The 13,928-nt window shown below is 62.5% G+C and overlaps 1 protein-coding gene across 1 annotated transcript; it reads right to left on the bottom strand.

Annotated features, from left to right (window-relative positions):
* Positions 1 to 555: 555 nt before the first annotated feature.
* GAA (alpha glucosidase) lies at positions 556 to 12,940 on the bottom strand. Its single transcript, XM_087826397.1, has 20 exons — positions 12,094 to 12,940; positions 10,857 to 11,415; positions 9,830 to 9,975; positions 9,208 to 9,373; positions 9,029 to 9,125; positions 8,452 to 8,571; positions 8,251 to 8,369; positions 8,029 to 8,160; positions 6,986 to 7,096; positions 6,697 to 6,810; positions 6,515 to 6,599; positions 5,966 to 6,083; positions 5,475 to 5,608; positions 4,509 to 4,660; positions 4,254 to 4,402; positions 3,116 to 3,257; positions 2,535 to 2,684; positions 1,968 to 2,132; positions 1,479 to 1,631; positions 556 to 1,062 (listed from the first exon to the last, which is right to left on the bottom strand). Exons 2-20 carry the CDS (start codon positions 11,379 to 11,381, stop codon positions 1,003 to 1,005), a joined length of 2,838 nt encoding a protein of 945 aa, XP_087682523.1. The 5' UTR covers positions 11,382 to 11,415; positions 12,094 to 12,940; the 3' UTR covers positions 556 to 1,002.
* Positions 12,941 to 13,928: the final 988 nt, after the last annotated feature.

The following is a 13,928-nucleotide window of genomic DNA, read 5'->3' as shown; positions in this document are numbered from 1 at the left end:
TGCTCAAAATAGCGAGATTTTTGAGGGGAGGGAAATGTTGACAAGTGGTTTCTGAAACGTACATGGAAATACAAGGCACCTAGCGGAGTAAAACAACTACGAAAAAGAGGGCAACGCTGGGGGCTTGCACTCCCCCATACCAAGAAATACTACCAAAGCCTGTGTGGACTGGCCTGAAGACAGGCCTCTGGGTCCCTGGGACACAGAAGGTCCAGAAAAGACCACAGGTATACGGGGGGGCGGTTTCAACAAAGGTGCTGAGGCAGTTCAGTGGAGAAACAGTATTTTTAACAGACGGTGCTGGAACAACTGGCCGTATGCAAGAAAGGAAAAGAGAACCGTGACCGTTACTTCACACACACCAAACCCAGCTGGAAAACCTGCATTTATAACTGTCCTAAACAAAAACAGGAGAAAAGTCTTAGGGACTCTGGATTTGGCAAAGATTTCTTTCAAAGGGCGTAAAAAACAAGCTAGACTCAACTTTCACTCCTCAAAAGACATGAAAGTGAAAAGGCAAAACCGCAGGCTGCCAGGGGACCACACAGGCTTGGCTATGATCCCCCTTTTATTACAAATAATTGCACTTCAAGAGGTTTCCCCAGACCTGTGAATTCTTCCAAGTTCCCAAGACAGCAGCCACCCAGCTCCATCCTGTCATCAGTCAGAGCAGCAGCAGCCCCGGGGCCTGACTTTGGGGCGCAGGTACCACATGGTCCTCACGCACCACCTTCCCTGCCATCCGGGCAGGCCCCCGGGGACGGCTGATGTGACAGGCATCCCAGTGACGGGCCTCGGAGAACAAGCCTTCCAGTGAAACGCTCCAAATCCAGGCGACCCTCAGGGCACGGACCTGACTTGAGGTCTGGGTCCAAAAACTGATTCAGGTGCCGTGAGCCCAGGGCCCCAGCACAGGAGGTAGACACGTGAGCAGAGCTGGGTATTGAAGGGGGCGAGCACCGGGCTGGTGGGAACTCAAGGCCCCACTCTCCACGGCCCCGGTTAAGACCAGCTGATGAGAAACTGCTGTCCCATGGTCAGCAAGACAGGGATGTCCAGGGTCTGGGAAGGAGAAAGAACCATTGGCCGCCAAACCATTGCCAGCAGGGGGGAGACCCCAGTGCTCGGCAGACAGGAGTCTGGACACGAGCAGGTGGCCACTCGAGGAGACTTCTAACTGTCCCCTCCCCAGCTGATGGGACAATGCCCTCGGCACTGGCAGCCTTACTAAGCCATTTACCAAGTTGCCATCCACACAGACACAGGCAAAAGGAAGACACAGTGCAAGGGGGCCGATCCTCCCCCCACACAAGGATCCAGTCCCTCCCCATCCCTCGTGAGGCCCAAGTGTCCCTGGCTTCTAAACAGCATATCCTGTGATGCCAGCTGGGTGGACACGGTGTCACCAGGAGCCCTGGCACCTCCCGCCCCTCACCACCTCGGGGACAAGCCCTATGGCCAGTCCTGTGGGCTCTTGCCTGGGTGTCAGGGCTGTAGGTGAAGTTGGAGACGGGAACACCGTTGGCGAGGACCTGCTGGGGGGCCAAGGCCACACCCAGGACCGTCACCTTCCTGAGCTGCAGGGTGGCCCCCTCACTGCTCACGTGCACCAGCTCATTCACGATGGTATTCTGGGCCCGCAGAGAGACAGACAGAACCGGGGGTATGAGCAGATGGCCTGGCAGGAAGCCCCCAAGGATAGGGCTCCGGACAGTACACAGGAAGGGCAGGTGGGCACTATGGCCCGGCCAGCTGGCACAAGCCCTGGATGTGCTGGCAGAGTGCTCAGGACTCAGGCCAGGGCACTTAGCCCTCAGGCCCTTCTCCTCCATGGGCAAAGACAGCCTGCACTTGGGTGAACCCTCCAGGGGACAGGTGGCCATCCCAGGGCCCCAGGCCCGGCTCCCCACCCCAGATCAGCGCAGTCACCCCTGGGGCATCCCAGCCAGGGCAAGTCCAGGACTCACATTCCTGGCCAGGAGGACGACTTGCGTGTAGGCCCTGCGCTCCAGCACGCCCAGGCTCTCACCGTCGTCCCAGAAGAGTTCCCCTCGGGCCACCCCGCTTGAGGTCAGGGCCACGGCCAGCGCCATAGGCTGCTTGCGGGACTCTGTGGTTGTGAGGCCAGGGCCCTGGAGACAGGGTGGCACATGTCAGTGCTGCAAGCCTGGCAGAGCCTCCAGACCCAGGGCAGGAAGAACACTGTGTGGGGACAGCCCCAGGCCCAGGCACCAGGGTCTGCAGAATGGCCTGCAGTGGAGTGGCCTGGACCTCCGTGGAGGCCAGCCTGTCCCCGGCGGACCCCTGGAGGACGTGAGAGGACCACAGACGTTCGCAGACCAGCTGACTCCTAAAAAAGGCCAACAAAGCAGGCCCAGCCCCAGCCCAGTTATACCCTGAGCCTCCCGCCCTGGACCTGCTCTTCCTCTAACCTCAGACACGACCATCTCTGCCTGGGGCCTGGGGCTGGACCCTCAGCAGAAAAGAGGCAATGTGAGCCCCAGACAGATGGCCTGGGTGTCCAGCCCGGGTACCTGCAGGGGGATGATGTGTCCTGCACGGAGGTGGACGTTGATGGTGTCCAGTGGGGCCGGCAGCGTCACCCACTGCCCCTCACTGTGGATGGCAGGTTTGAAGGGTGCTGGAGGTGGAGACAGGAGGCTGCCAAGGGCCTCTACTGGCACCTGGATGGGGATGGCACATCACCAAGGGTCCCGGTCATTTCCAAAGCCCCATGTGACCTTAGGGGCAGAGACCTGGCCACTTAGTGGGAACAGGGCATGAGTTGCCCGAATCCCTGGCCTGGGTGGGAGCAGGTCAGAGGACACTGGGAGGGGCAGGATGTTGGGAGCAAAAGAAGTGGGGCCCCAGCTCTTCCTGCAGCAGGGAGGCCCACAGGGCCCTGGAAAGTTACAGCTCAGGCCTGCTCATCTGGGAAATGGGTTCGTGCAAGGATTTCAAGGGATGAAGCCAGGGAGCACCCAGGTGAAGCCGGAGAGCACCCAGGTGAAGCCCCTGAGCCACCGGGGCAGACACGGCTCCTCTCTCACTCTCTGATCCACACCCACAGGACAAGGAGGAGGGACCCCTTTGGGGATAGGGACCCGGGACTCACCGCCTGCAGGTCGTACCAGGTGCCGGAGGGGAAGTAGCCAGTCACTTCTACCTTCCCGGCCTCAAGCACCGGCGTGATGAGCAGAGCCTCGCCCCACAGCAGCTGGCGGTCCACGGTCCAGGTGCGGGGGTCCTCAGGGAACCTTCCCACAGACGGGACAGGGGCATGGAGGCCTGAGGTCAGTGCGCTCGAGAGGCTGCAGCAAGGCTGGGAAAGCAGCGGGGCCCGAGTGCGGGGAGCCCCGGAAGCCAGGACTCAGGCGGGGCGGGGCCAATCCAGCCCGCGGTCAACACGGGAGCCCGAAAGACCCTTCCCCATCGGCACAGTGACAGGCCAGGAGGAAGCCACCCATGACTCCTGTTTTACAAACTGTCCTTGCCTCCTATCTATCTGTTCTTAATGTTGGTCTGACCAGCGCTGAGTTGGTTACAGACTAGGGAGAGTATCTGTCATTTTATTGGTAACATCTCCTCTACTTTGCCTTCACAATTTCTGTTTTTCCAAATTACACCTGCCTCCCTTTCCTCTCTGCTGTTGCTGCTTAAGAAAGCCGTCTCCTGCTGGAGCCCTGGGACATGCTCACACCTGTCCCATTGCTGCAGCTCATTTTCAACAGTTAACTAGTTAACCCAACTGGAACTTCAGTTTGTGGGCAGAGGGGAAAGTAACCTGATTTTTCAAATGGCTAACTAATGACCTTACCACGTGAGGACCCTTTAGGCCACTGATTTAAGAGGCCACTCTAAGGCGCAGTATCTTCTCGTATGTGACCAAGTCCTGTTTCGGGGTCGTTTTCCCTTGACCAGCCCCAAATGGGTGCAAATGTGATAGTTTTTTTAACTTGCTTTTCCCCTGGGGGGCCTGGTCCCTGCTCAGCATTCTTTATCCCGGGCTTTTCTGGACTTCGAATGCCCCCCAGCCCTGAGCTGGCTTTCAAGGGCTGGGAACTGAGGGTGCAGGGGGTACCCCAGTAGGAAGGGCCCAGGTTTTGGCCTCAGCTCGCTCAGTTGTAACCTGGTCCCGCTTGGTTCCAGGGACACCCCTGCAGCAGGACGGGCTGCCCCAATGTCACTGGGCTCACGGTCACCTCCTCCCCCAGGGCAATCGTGGGCGATCACCCGTGACCTGGGGCACTCACTCCAGGAAGAGGGGCCGGGCCACAGTGTCGCCCCTGGCGTGGGCGCCGTAGAACAGCGTGTAGAGGTAGGGGAGCAGCGTGTAGCGCAGGGCAAGAGCCTTCCGCATGGCCTGCTGCGCCATCTCGCTGAACCGGTACGGCTCCTGCGGCTGCAGCGGTGGGGACAGAGGGGCAGAGGAGGCACCAGGCTCCAGGCTACCTGCACACCCGTCAGGAACCAGGTCCCAAAACAGAAGCCCCCTGCCGCCCGCCTACCAGGCTGTGCAGGTCGTTGTGGTTCCGCATGAAGGGATAGAAGGCGCCCAGCTGGGTCCAGCGCACGCACAGCTCCTCCGACGTGTTGCCCAGGAAGCCGCAGACGTCCGCCCCCACCAGGGGCACCCCCAGCAGGTTGAAGAGCAGGACTCCTGCGGGGCAGAGTCAGCGGGGGCCTCAGGCCGCACCCCTCCCACGCCCCTCAGTCAGTCCTGCGCTGGCCTCTGCACCATCTAACAGGGGTCAGCGGCAGGACAGTCTGTACCTGCTGTGCAGGCTGAGCCCTGACACCTGGGCAGGGGTGGGCAGAGCAAACCAGCCTGTTCGGGTTGAATGGCGTCCCCCCAAAAGATAACCTTCCAGCCCTAAGACCCAGTACTATGATTGGGACCTTATTTGGAAATACAGTCTTTGCAGGTGTGATCAAGTTAACATGAGGTCACTAGGCTCTAATCCCATGTGAGTGGTGACCTTATAAGATGAAGACACAGGGAGAAAGCCATGAAATGACAGAGGTCAAGCACTGTGGACAGCAGCAGGCAGAGGCAGGAGGGATTCCACCCAGGATCCCAGAGAGAACACAAACGTCAAACTCCTCTCTGCAGGGTGGAGCAGGTGCTGAGACCAGTGGGGCAGGTGCCACCCAGCAGACTGAGCTCAAACGTGGTTTCCTACAGCTCAGGATGTGGGGGCCAGAAGGGACATTGTGGAGGCGAGAATCTGCTGGTGCGCTGGGTGGAATGGGGATGGGGACACTGGGAAGAGGAGGGCCACAGGTGAGCCACCTGCACAGGTAAGGCTACTTGTACAGGTGCGCAGGTACCCAGTGGGCCCCAAATCTCCACATGAGTCAGCGGTGCCCCCCACCACTGCAGCAGTGTGTCTCTGAGCCCTGCTGAGCCCAGCGCCCAGCTCTGGATACACCTCCCGAGAGGGGCCTGGACCCCCTCCCAACAGGGCTCTCACCTGGCACCGACAAGGACAGCTGCTCCCAGCTGCTCCACACGTCCCCCGTCCAGTGGCCAGCATATCGGCCGTGGCCAGCAAAGGTTGAGCGGGAGATGACGAAGGGGCGTGCCCCACGAACCTTCACCAGGGCCCTGGGCAGAGCAGGGGGACAGAGCTGTGTGGAGCCAGTCACAGCCACCAGCACACCTGGCCATGCAGCAGGGGACAGAGCTGAGAGGGAGGAGGGAGGCAAGGCCACCACCGACACCTGCTGGGCAGTCAGCCCTGCCCGAGCACCTGACCACCCTCAAAGACGCATCACGTCACAGGGTGGACAGCATCCCTCCTGGTTCGCTGGGGCTGGGGGCCTGGTCAGCCCACACCTTCCTCTGAAGCGCTGGGCATGCTGTGGGTAGCAGTGCTTGGGCCACCAGCTGGCCCCTGGGGGTGGCCTGGGCTCCCTCCCTCCCTCCCTGCCCCACACCCACCGCCCCTCACAGGGCCCTCACCTGTGGGAGGCCAAGGCTTCGGTCAGGCCATACAGGTTGTGCAGGTTGTAGTGCGAGGAGAGAAACTGGTGGCTGGAGGCACAGATGGTGGTTGCCCGGAGGGTCCCACCAACCACCCCTGGAGGAGAGGGGCGGTGTTTCCGTGGAGCCTCCGCCTGGCGGGCTGGTGGCCCCCCATCCTGGGAGTACCCTCAGAACTTGGGGCTCACCCCTGTACTGTCTCCACTTTTCCAAGGCTGCCCTTTGCACACGCCAGGCTCACCTGCACCTGCCCTTGACCTGCCCTTGACCCATTTCAAGTCTTTATCCATTTTCCTAAGCCCAAGATGCCCTCCCTCACGGGGTCTCGCCTCAGCTGCATGGCTGGGGTCTGAGTTACATGGCTGGCTCTCCCACACCTGAACCTCATTCCTGGGTTCCCCCAGGGTCGGCAGCACCCATCGATTCCTCAGCAATGACAGCTTTGAGTCTCCCAAACCAAGGGACCCAGCCCTGAGCCATCAAATCCCAACAACTGGTGCCAGGGGGACGGCAGGTGGGAGAGCTCACCTGGCATGTAGGGCGGGTTCTCCAGGTCATTCTCAGGGCAGCCATCCACGGAGCCCTTCACAAAGTTGGACGGCTCGTTCATGTCCTGCAAGAGAGGCCCGGGAGGTAGGCCCTTGTCCAGGGCAAAAGGTGGAGCCAGTTCCGAAGTCTCAGGGACCCCCAGGGGCCGGGGCCACACTCACAATCCACATGCCGTCGAAGGGCACCTGGGCATGGAACTCGGCCACCATGTCCTGCCACCAGTCAAGGGCCTCGGGGTTGGTGAAGTCAGGGAAGGCAGTGGGCCCTGGCCACACCTGGATGAGAGGCCAGAGGAGAGAAGCCCAGGGTCCCCTGAGGGAGGACTCGAGGTGGCACTCCCTGTCGGGGGCCACCCCCCCCCCACTGGGACCCCACCCGGCTCTGTCCCACTGGACAACACCCTCTCCCTGAATAGCGGCCTGTTCCCACTGGCTGGGTCTCCCACTCTACCTTCCCAACCAGCGGCTGCCCGGTCTCATTGGTGATGAAAACTCCCCTCCGCAGACCCTCATCGAAGGGGCGGTAGCTCCCCGGGGGACCGGAGCTGCTGATGGCGGGATCCTAGGGGTGAGAGGAACCAGTGAGAGAAGGGAATGCCCCAGGCCTCGGCCCAGTCACTGGGAAAAGGGGACATGCCGTTGACAGAATGTTAACCAGGCCCCGTCGCAGTACAAAGCCGTCCGTGTGTGCTGCATACCCGAGTGTGTACACACACAGGTGCACACGCTCACGTCTGCCCCATAGGGGTGGAGCCCAGGGCAGCAGCTGGCCACAGGTGGGCACACCTGGATGCAGGCTTTACCTCCGCTCCCAGGGTCCCAGGGTTTCACAGACGTTGTGCAACGAGCCCTTATTTCTTCCAGATTAAAGAGTGAAGCCTGCATCTGCTCCCTGCTCTGAGAGGCCACAGATGCTAACTGCCCTCAGAGGGGCTGAGCTGAGGAGACCACCAGCATAAAGTCAAAGGGATTTCCTCTCCCGGTGTCCACAGTGGGACCACCTGGTCTCAGCTGTCCCTCCGCTCCTCCTCCTTCAGCCACGGGGCTGAGCACTCGCCCGGCTGCACCAGCCCCCGAGTCACATCCCTCTGGCTGTGGGAACTGGCCCAGGCGGGGTGTCTCTGTGGGGGGCCCCTCAGTTCTGCTGCCTTCCCACGAGACAGAGCTGACCTGGGGGGGCAGGGCCAGGAGACAGGTGCGCCCCTGCACACACCCTTCCAGAGCTGGGTGATGTCAGCTGAGCATCTCCCCTTTGCTCTAAGCCAGTCGGGCAGCCTACAACCCAAAGGATCCTGAGCAGCAGACAGATGTCTCAGGGACCCTGACGCTGGACATCACTGGCCAGCAGAGGCCGAGTCTGCAAAGCTGACATCCTTCCCTATCAAGGACGCTCAGAAAATGTCTTAGTGACCATGGCAGGTGTGAGGAGGGTGCCACCTGGAATCAGAGCCACCAAGACTGGGTCAGTTTCACAGGTGGGTTGGGGGCACTCACCACAATCATCACATATCGCCGACCACCCTGGTGCAGCTCCTGTACCATGGCCGGGAAGTCCCCGAAGCCGTCCTTGTTGAACGTGAAGTCCCTCCTGGCGTCCATGTAGTCCAGGTCATTCCACTGGACATCCTGCAGCCAGGCACCGGGGTGGCTACGGGGCCTGGGGACTGTCCCCGACCAGCCCGCACCACCACCTCCGGGACCGTCCCCAGCACTCACCAGGGGGAAGCGGGCCCTGGTCATGTTCTCCACCACCTGGCGGGTGATGGCGGTGGAGGAGTAGCCCCAGCGGCAGAGGTGGAAGCCCAGGCCCCAGTACGGCGGCATGAACGGGTAGCCTGGGCAAGACAGGTGGCGGGGTGGGTGGGCGGGCGGGACGGGGTGGTGAAAGGGGGCGGACAGGGCGGGGAGCAGGCCTACCTACAACGTCCAGGTACTGCTGCACCACGCTCTTGGGCTCCGGGCCCAGGAACACGTACACGTCCAGGATCCCCCCTGTTGACCTCCAGCTGAGGGCCGGGTTTGGCTGCAGGACCACGTCTGGGAGGAGCGGCCCTGGGGCTCAGGGACAAATACCCGCCCGCCCCCCCAGGGCCCTGGGCACCTCACAGATGGGCCAAACTACCTCTGGAGAAGGGGGTCGTCCCATGGGGAGCCTGGGAACAGCCTGCTTAGGGGACAGGGGACCCTGAGGACCTGCTGAGGACCCTGGAGCAGGACAGGAGGTTGCTGAGCAGCTGGACCTCAGGATTCCTCTTTCTGGCCTCTGCCCACCCCCAGAGCCAAGGGCAGAGCTAGAGAGGCCACGCCCACTGGACTCATTTCTTAGAAGAGTAAACAAGGCCTGACCCCTGTCCACAGCCCCCTCCCCAGCCCGTGGGGGCAGATGCAGAGACCCCCACACTCCACCTACGAAGAGGAAGTGGCCGTGCCTGGGGAAGCCCCTGGCCTGGGCGCTTGGAACCAGCTGGGTGTAGGGTCTCAGCCGCTTGCTTACCCATGGCGTTGCTGTTCAGGAGGAAGACCCCGTGAGCCAGCCCGCCGTCCTCCAGCACCAGGTAGAAAGGGTGGGACCCATACAGGTTCGCGTTGGGCTGGGACGCAGAGGACAAGGCACTTGGCTCCCTCACCCCAGTGGCTCCTGCCGTCCAGGCCCAGCCCCAGCCACCCCTTTACCGTGGGCGCGATGTCCCGGTTCCAGAGGGTGATCTTGGTCCAGTTGGTGCTGAGCATGAGGGGGCCCAGGTGCTCGGCGAGGCCAGTGACGTGAGGGGACGGCAGTGAGGTGGATAGCTGCAGAAACTGGTCGGCGAAGAACAGCGGCGCCACCGTGGTGTTCAGCCTACCGGGAAGAGACCAGGTGGCCTTGCAACCTCAGGGGCCAGAGAAACCCAACACGAATCCCCCGGGAGAGACCCCCAGGCCCTGGTGTCCCCTGAGGAGGGTAGAGTGGCCTGGCCAGCTCTGGACACGCTGAGCTCCGGACAGCGGCAGCCATTTGAGGACAAACAACCTGGGGTACCTGACACGGGGTGGACAGCACCCAGCGCACATCCAGAAAAGGGATGCTGCCTGGCTGTGCCCACACCACCCCGAGTGGACTCCAGGAGCAGGCTGCCCCATGAGCCCTGGCTGCAGCCAGGTACTGGGTGCGAGCTGCCCCCAAACCTTCCTGACCTAGGAGTTGTGGCCCTGAGTTCCCAGCAAGGAGGCCTGAGGGGGAGGGTGGGCCAGGACAGGGTCAGGAACGATGCCATCCCAACCCCCCAACCCTCCCACCCGGGGTCAGGGCACTCACAGCACCCGGCCGTCCAGCTTCCGCCGAACGATCACCCCAAATGGCTCCTCGGAGAACTCCACGCTGTAGAGAGTGGATGGTGCCCGGCTGCGGACATGCGGGGTCTCCAAGGGCACCTCGTAACGCCTGCTGGCAGGATCTTTGATCTAAACGAGAGCAGTCGTATCTTGAGTCAGCTGCCATCCCGGCTCCTGCCCTCCCCGAGCCTCGGTTTGCTCACCTGTAGAGCCAGGAGCACACCTGCTTGGGTTGCCGGGTGAAATACAGAACACCCAGTGAACCCAAATTTGAGAGAAACAACAATTTTTTTAGCGTAATAAGTGTCTCAGGCAGCACATGAGACCTACACTGAAGACATAAACTCGGTCCTTGGTTATGTGGTTCCTGTTTACTAGGTTTCCTGGGTCTGGCAACACTCTTCCGCCTGGCACACCTGGCACAGGGTGAGTGAGAAACGCAATGAGAGCCCAGCTCTTGTCTGGTGCGCAGAACCACTCAGTAAACGATGGCATTTCGAGTGCTGTTTAAACAGGGCCACCAGAGCTGTATCTAGCTCCGGCCTTTGCGTCTGCACATTACCTCACTCCACAGAGTGTCACAGGGCACTGCTCTGTGCCAGATGGTGCTCCATCGGCGGGGACACCGCAGACAGAAGGCCCTGCCTCGGGGACGGACAGTCGGTGGCTGGGGTCCCACCACCCACTGCCTGCTCTGCTCCCCCTTCCTCCCTTCACCGTCTCGCTTGCTGAATGCAGGTCCTGGGGGAGATGTCACTTTTGGGGGAGGCCTAACCTCCCTCCACCATGCACGAGCATCACCCTCCAGAGCAATTCTAGAACCTTCTGGTCACGGTGTTAGTGGTCACTGCTCCCTGAGTGCGGGCACTGTGTCTGCTCACTCCAGGACTCTCAGCGAGGGCACAATACATATTTTTGCAATAAACAGACACCCAGTCGAGCCCGTGTTTGTCCCGTCCCTACACCCTGTCCTGCCGTGGCAGGTGCCCGGCCCCCCCCGGCCCACACACCGTGAAGTGCAGTCGGCTCTCGGTCTCCACCAGCACGTCCAGCCGCAAGGTCAGGATGTCCTTGGGGAAGAAGGTTGGGGTGGTGCGGGTCAGGCTGGCCGTGTAGCCGGTGTCCGTGGAGGTCAGGTTCCCCAGCGTGTAGCTCGGGTAGCTGGGGGGGAAGAAACACCACGGCGGCCCCATCTGGGAGCCCCAGGGCTGCCCCACGGGCACATAGCAGCATCCCCGGGCCTCACACTGCTCCCGGGTGATGCCCTTGTCTGGGGCGCAGTCGAAGCGGCTGTTGGGGGGCACGTTGCACTGTGTGGGTGTTGCTCCAGGGCGGGGCTGGGGCCTCAGGCGGCTGGCTCCCTGCTGGGGACCTCGGTACCCCTCCTTGGGTACTGGGGAGGAGCCACGCAGCTCTCGGGGGGCCACTGCCAAGTCATGGAGCAGGATGTGCCCCAGAAGGGCAGCGGTGGCCAAGGAGAGGAGGGCATAGACCCCCAGCAGGCGGCGGGAGCAGGGCGGCCATCTCACGTCCATGGTCTCAGTGCCTGTGGGGACCAGTTCCGGAGGCCTGTGAAGAGAGGAATAGGGAAGTGGGGAGCAGCCGGGGCCTCGGGGACTGTCCAAGCAGCTTTCAGACATGAACCTGCGCGGGCCGGCTGTGCGCAGGGCAGCGGTGGGGTCTGCCGAGGAGGGGGCAGGCAGCTGGGGATGGGTGAGCTCGCCCGGCTCTGTTCAGACAGACGCGGGGGAGGGGAGAAAGGGGAAGGAGGGAAAGTCCCAAATAGGGGGTTGCAGAATCCCGTGAAATGTTACCAATGAAACGCACTTAGAAGGCCTGTAAAAATGAGACCCACATGATACAGTGACAGGTGGAACGAGCAAGTTCCAACAGCACACAGCCGAGACCACCTTTTCAGAAAGGCCGAGGTTATTAAATTGTGACCAAAGGGGTGCAAGTGGAGGTGCCCTTAGGGGGACGCCCCCCCGCCCTCTGTGCCCCTCTCGCTGACCTGCATGTGGATACAGCCTGGGGAGGCAGGGATGGCAAAGCCACAGGAGGGAGGCCTGGCCCCGGGAGGGGAAGCTCAGAGGCCCTCGGAGCCCCACCCGCCAGAGGCCAGGTTCGGGGAGCCTGGCTTGGCTGGGGGAGCCTGGGTGGTCCTTGTCTGTCTCTGTCACAGCAGCTGCACTGGGGCCTCACTCGTTCCTCCGGAGTTCAGGCTGTTATTACCTTCATTTTGCTCACCTGCACGTTCTGAATGTTTTATAAGAAACACGGTTGGTCTAGCTCCTCCGAGATGCAGAGACACCACCGTGGGACTAAGGGGGCGGGGATTCTATTAAGGGGAGTCCTTTCTGTCTGAGAGAAAATGGGGAGGTTGCCGGGAGGCTGAGAGAGCCTTTACACCCCTGAAAGTCTGACCCCACGGGAGGGTGGGGATGGTGGCGGGGTCCACGCCCTCTCAGGGCCTGCCAGCCTCCCAGCGTCAAAATGTGTTCACCGGCTCGGACGCTCTCCAAACCCCAAGAAGTTTAGGATTTTACTACGTAGGCGCCATTGGTTAGATCACTGGCGTTGGTGATTAATCACCAGCCCCTCTCAGCTCCCCAGAAGCTGGGGGTGAAAGTTCCCACCCTGAGACTCTGGGACCAGCCGTATAAAATACACCCACCATTCCCAAGGTACCAGGGGTTGAGGAGTACGGAAAAAAGACTACATATTTCCCATTTCTATCACGGTGTCCCTCCCGGACACCTCTGGTGCCTTGTGATGGTGACTGAGAAACTGGGGGACTCAGAGCCTAGGGCAGCGTCGGGGTGAGGGGCTCCTGGGCGATGCCCCCCCGCCCCACCCAGAGTCCAGAAGCTGCAGGCGCGCAGGGCGGGGAGAGATCCCAGAAATGGGGAGAGCCGCGCGGATGGGGGGCGGGGGTGACACTGTGCAGAAAATGGGGAGAACTGAAGGTCAGGAGGTCAACGGCGCGGCTGTCCAGCGGCCTGACCCCGCTTTGGGGGACGCGGCTCAGGCCGCTGCTCCCGGCCAGGGTGGCCGTGCAGCCCCGCTGCACCCCTGCAGGGGAAGCGAGGGCTCGCCTGTGCCTCAGTTTCCTCCCTGTGACACGGGCCAGCGCGCCTCAATAAGGACCGTGCAGTTTCGGGGGTCCCCACGTTACTGCTGCCCCCGCCACGCGCGGGCCCTGGCACGACGTGCGCAGCTTCTCCGACAGGAAATCGCTGACGCCCCGTCGGTGGATCGATCCGCCCATCCCTCCCGCTTCCGGGCGGCCATGGGGTGCCCGCCCCGCCCGGCCTCTCGCCAGCAGGGACGCGGCGCAGCCGACCGCCCCGGCCCCGCGCCCGGCCCGCGCCCGGCCCGCGCCCGGCCCGCGCCCGGCCCGCTACCCGCCAGCCGGGCCCGCTCACCTCCGCGCACGCGCGCTCAGCCCCAGGCCCGGCCCGCCTTTGCGCACGCGCGCCCGCCCCGCAGCTGCCGCCGGCTGCACGTCAGGTGCTGGCGGACGGAGGTTCAGGCCGAGGCGGCGGCGGACCACGTGACCGGCCGCCGCGCAGGCGCCCTGGGAGAGGCTGCGCTCCTGGGGTCGCGCGCCCCCTGGTGGACGAGCGAGCCGGGCTGCGAGCGGTGCCCTGGCCCGCCTCCAGCCGCGCACCTGCCCTGGGGGAGGGGCCGGGGCGCGCACCTGCCCTGGGGGAGGGGCCGGGGCGCGCACCTTGCGGACGAGAGCCCCGAGGATTCGCGGACCTTGCCTTTCCGGCCGGGGAGGGGGCGACCCCCACCCGTGAGCACACCGCAGCGGCTGCCCGGCTTCCTGGGAGCTTGCCCGGCTGCTCCAGGGGGCTCCCCTCCTGCCCGCCTGGCCTGGGCATGGGTGTTCAGCACCGAAACGGCAGACGTAGCGAACAGTCGGAAGCAACTTAGTAACTTAAATGCATTAACTTATTCCGTAAAGGGAAACATCGTCATAGCCCATAAGGCTGACTGCTGTGGAAACGTGCGGTGACATTTACAAGGAGAGTTCATACAATGGGGCGCTGGCTGAGAGCACCTGTCAGGCATAGACG

Source organism: Miniopterus natalensis, chromosome 17, assembly GCF_054644295.1.
Source record: "Miniopterus natalensis isolate mMinNat1 chromosome 17, mMinNat1.hap1, whole genome shotgun sequence".
Taxonomy (NCBI): domain Eukaryota; kingdom Metazoa; phylum Chordata; class Mammalia; order Chiroptera; family Miniopteridae; genus Miniopterus; species Miniopterus natalensis.
Note: the sequence above shows the minus strand (reverse complement) of the source record. Positions and strands in the feature narration are given on the sequence as shown.

Bases quoted from the DNA above. Each gene is read 5' to 3' on its own strand.
- GAA (XM_087826397.1), bottom strand. From the start codon at position 11,381: ATGGACGTGAGATGGCCGCCCTGCTCCCGCCGCCTGCTGGGGGTCTAT. The intron at 9,976-10,856 runs GTGTGTGGGCCG...GCTCTCGTTTAG, and splicing joins AGAGCCGACTGCACTTCACG to ATCAAAGATCCTGCCAGCAG. The intron at 1,632-1,967 runs GTGAGTCCTGGA...CTGCGGGCCCAG, and splicing joins TCGTCCTCCTGGCCAGGAAT to AATACCATCGTGAATGAGCT.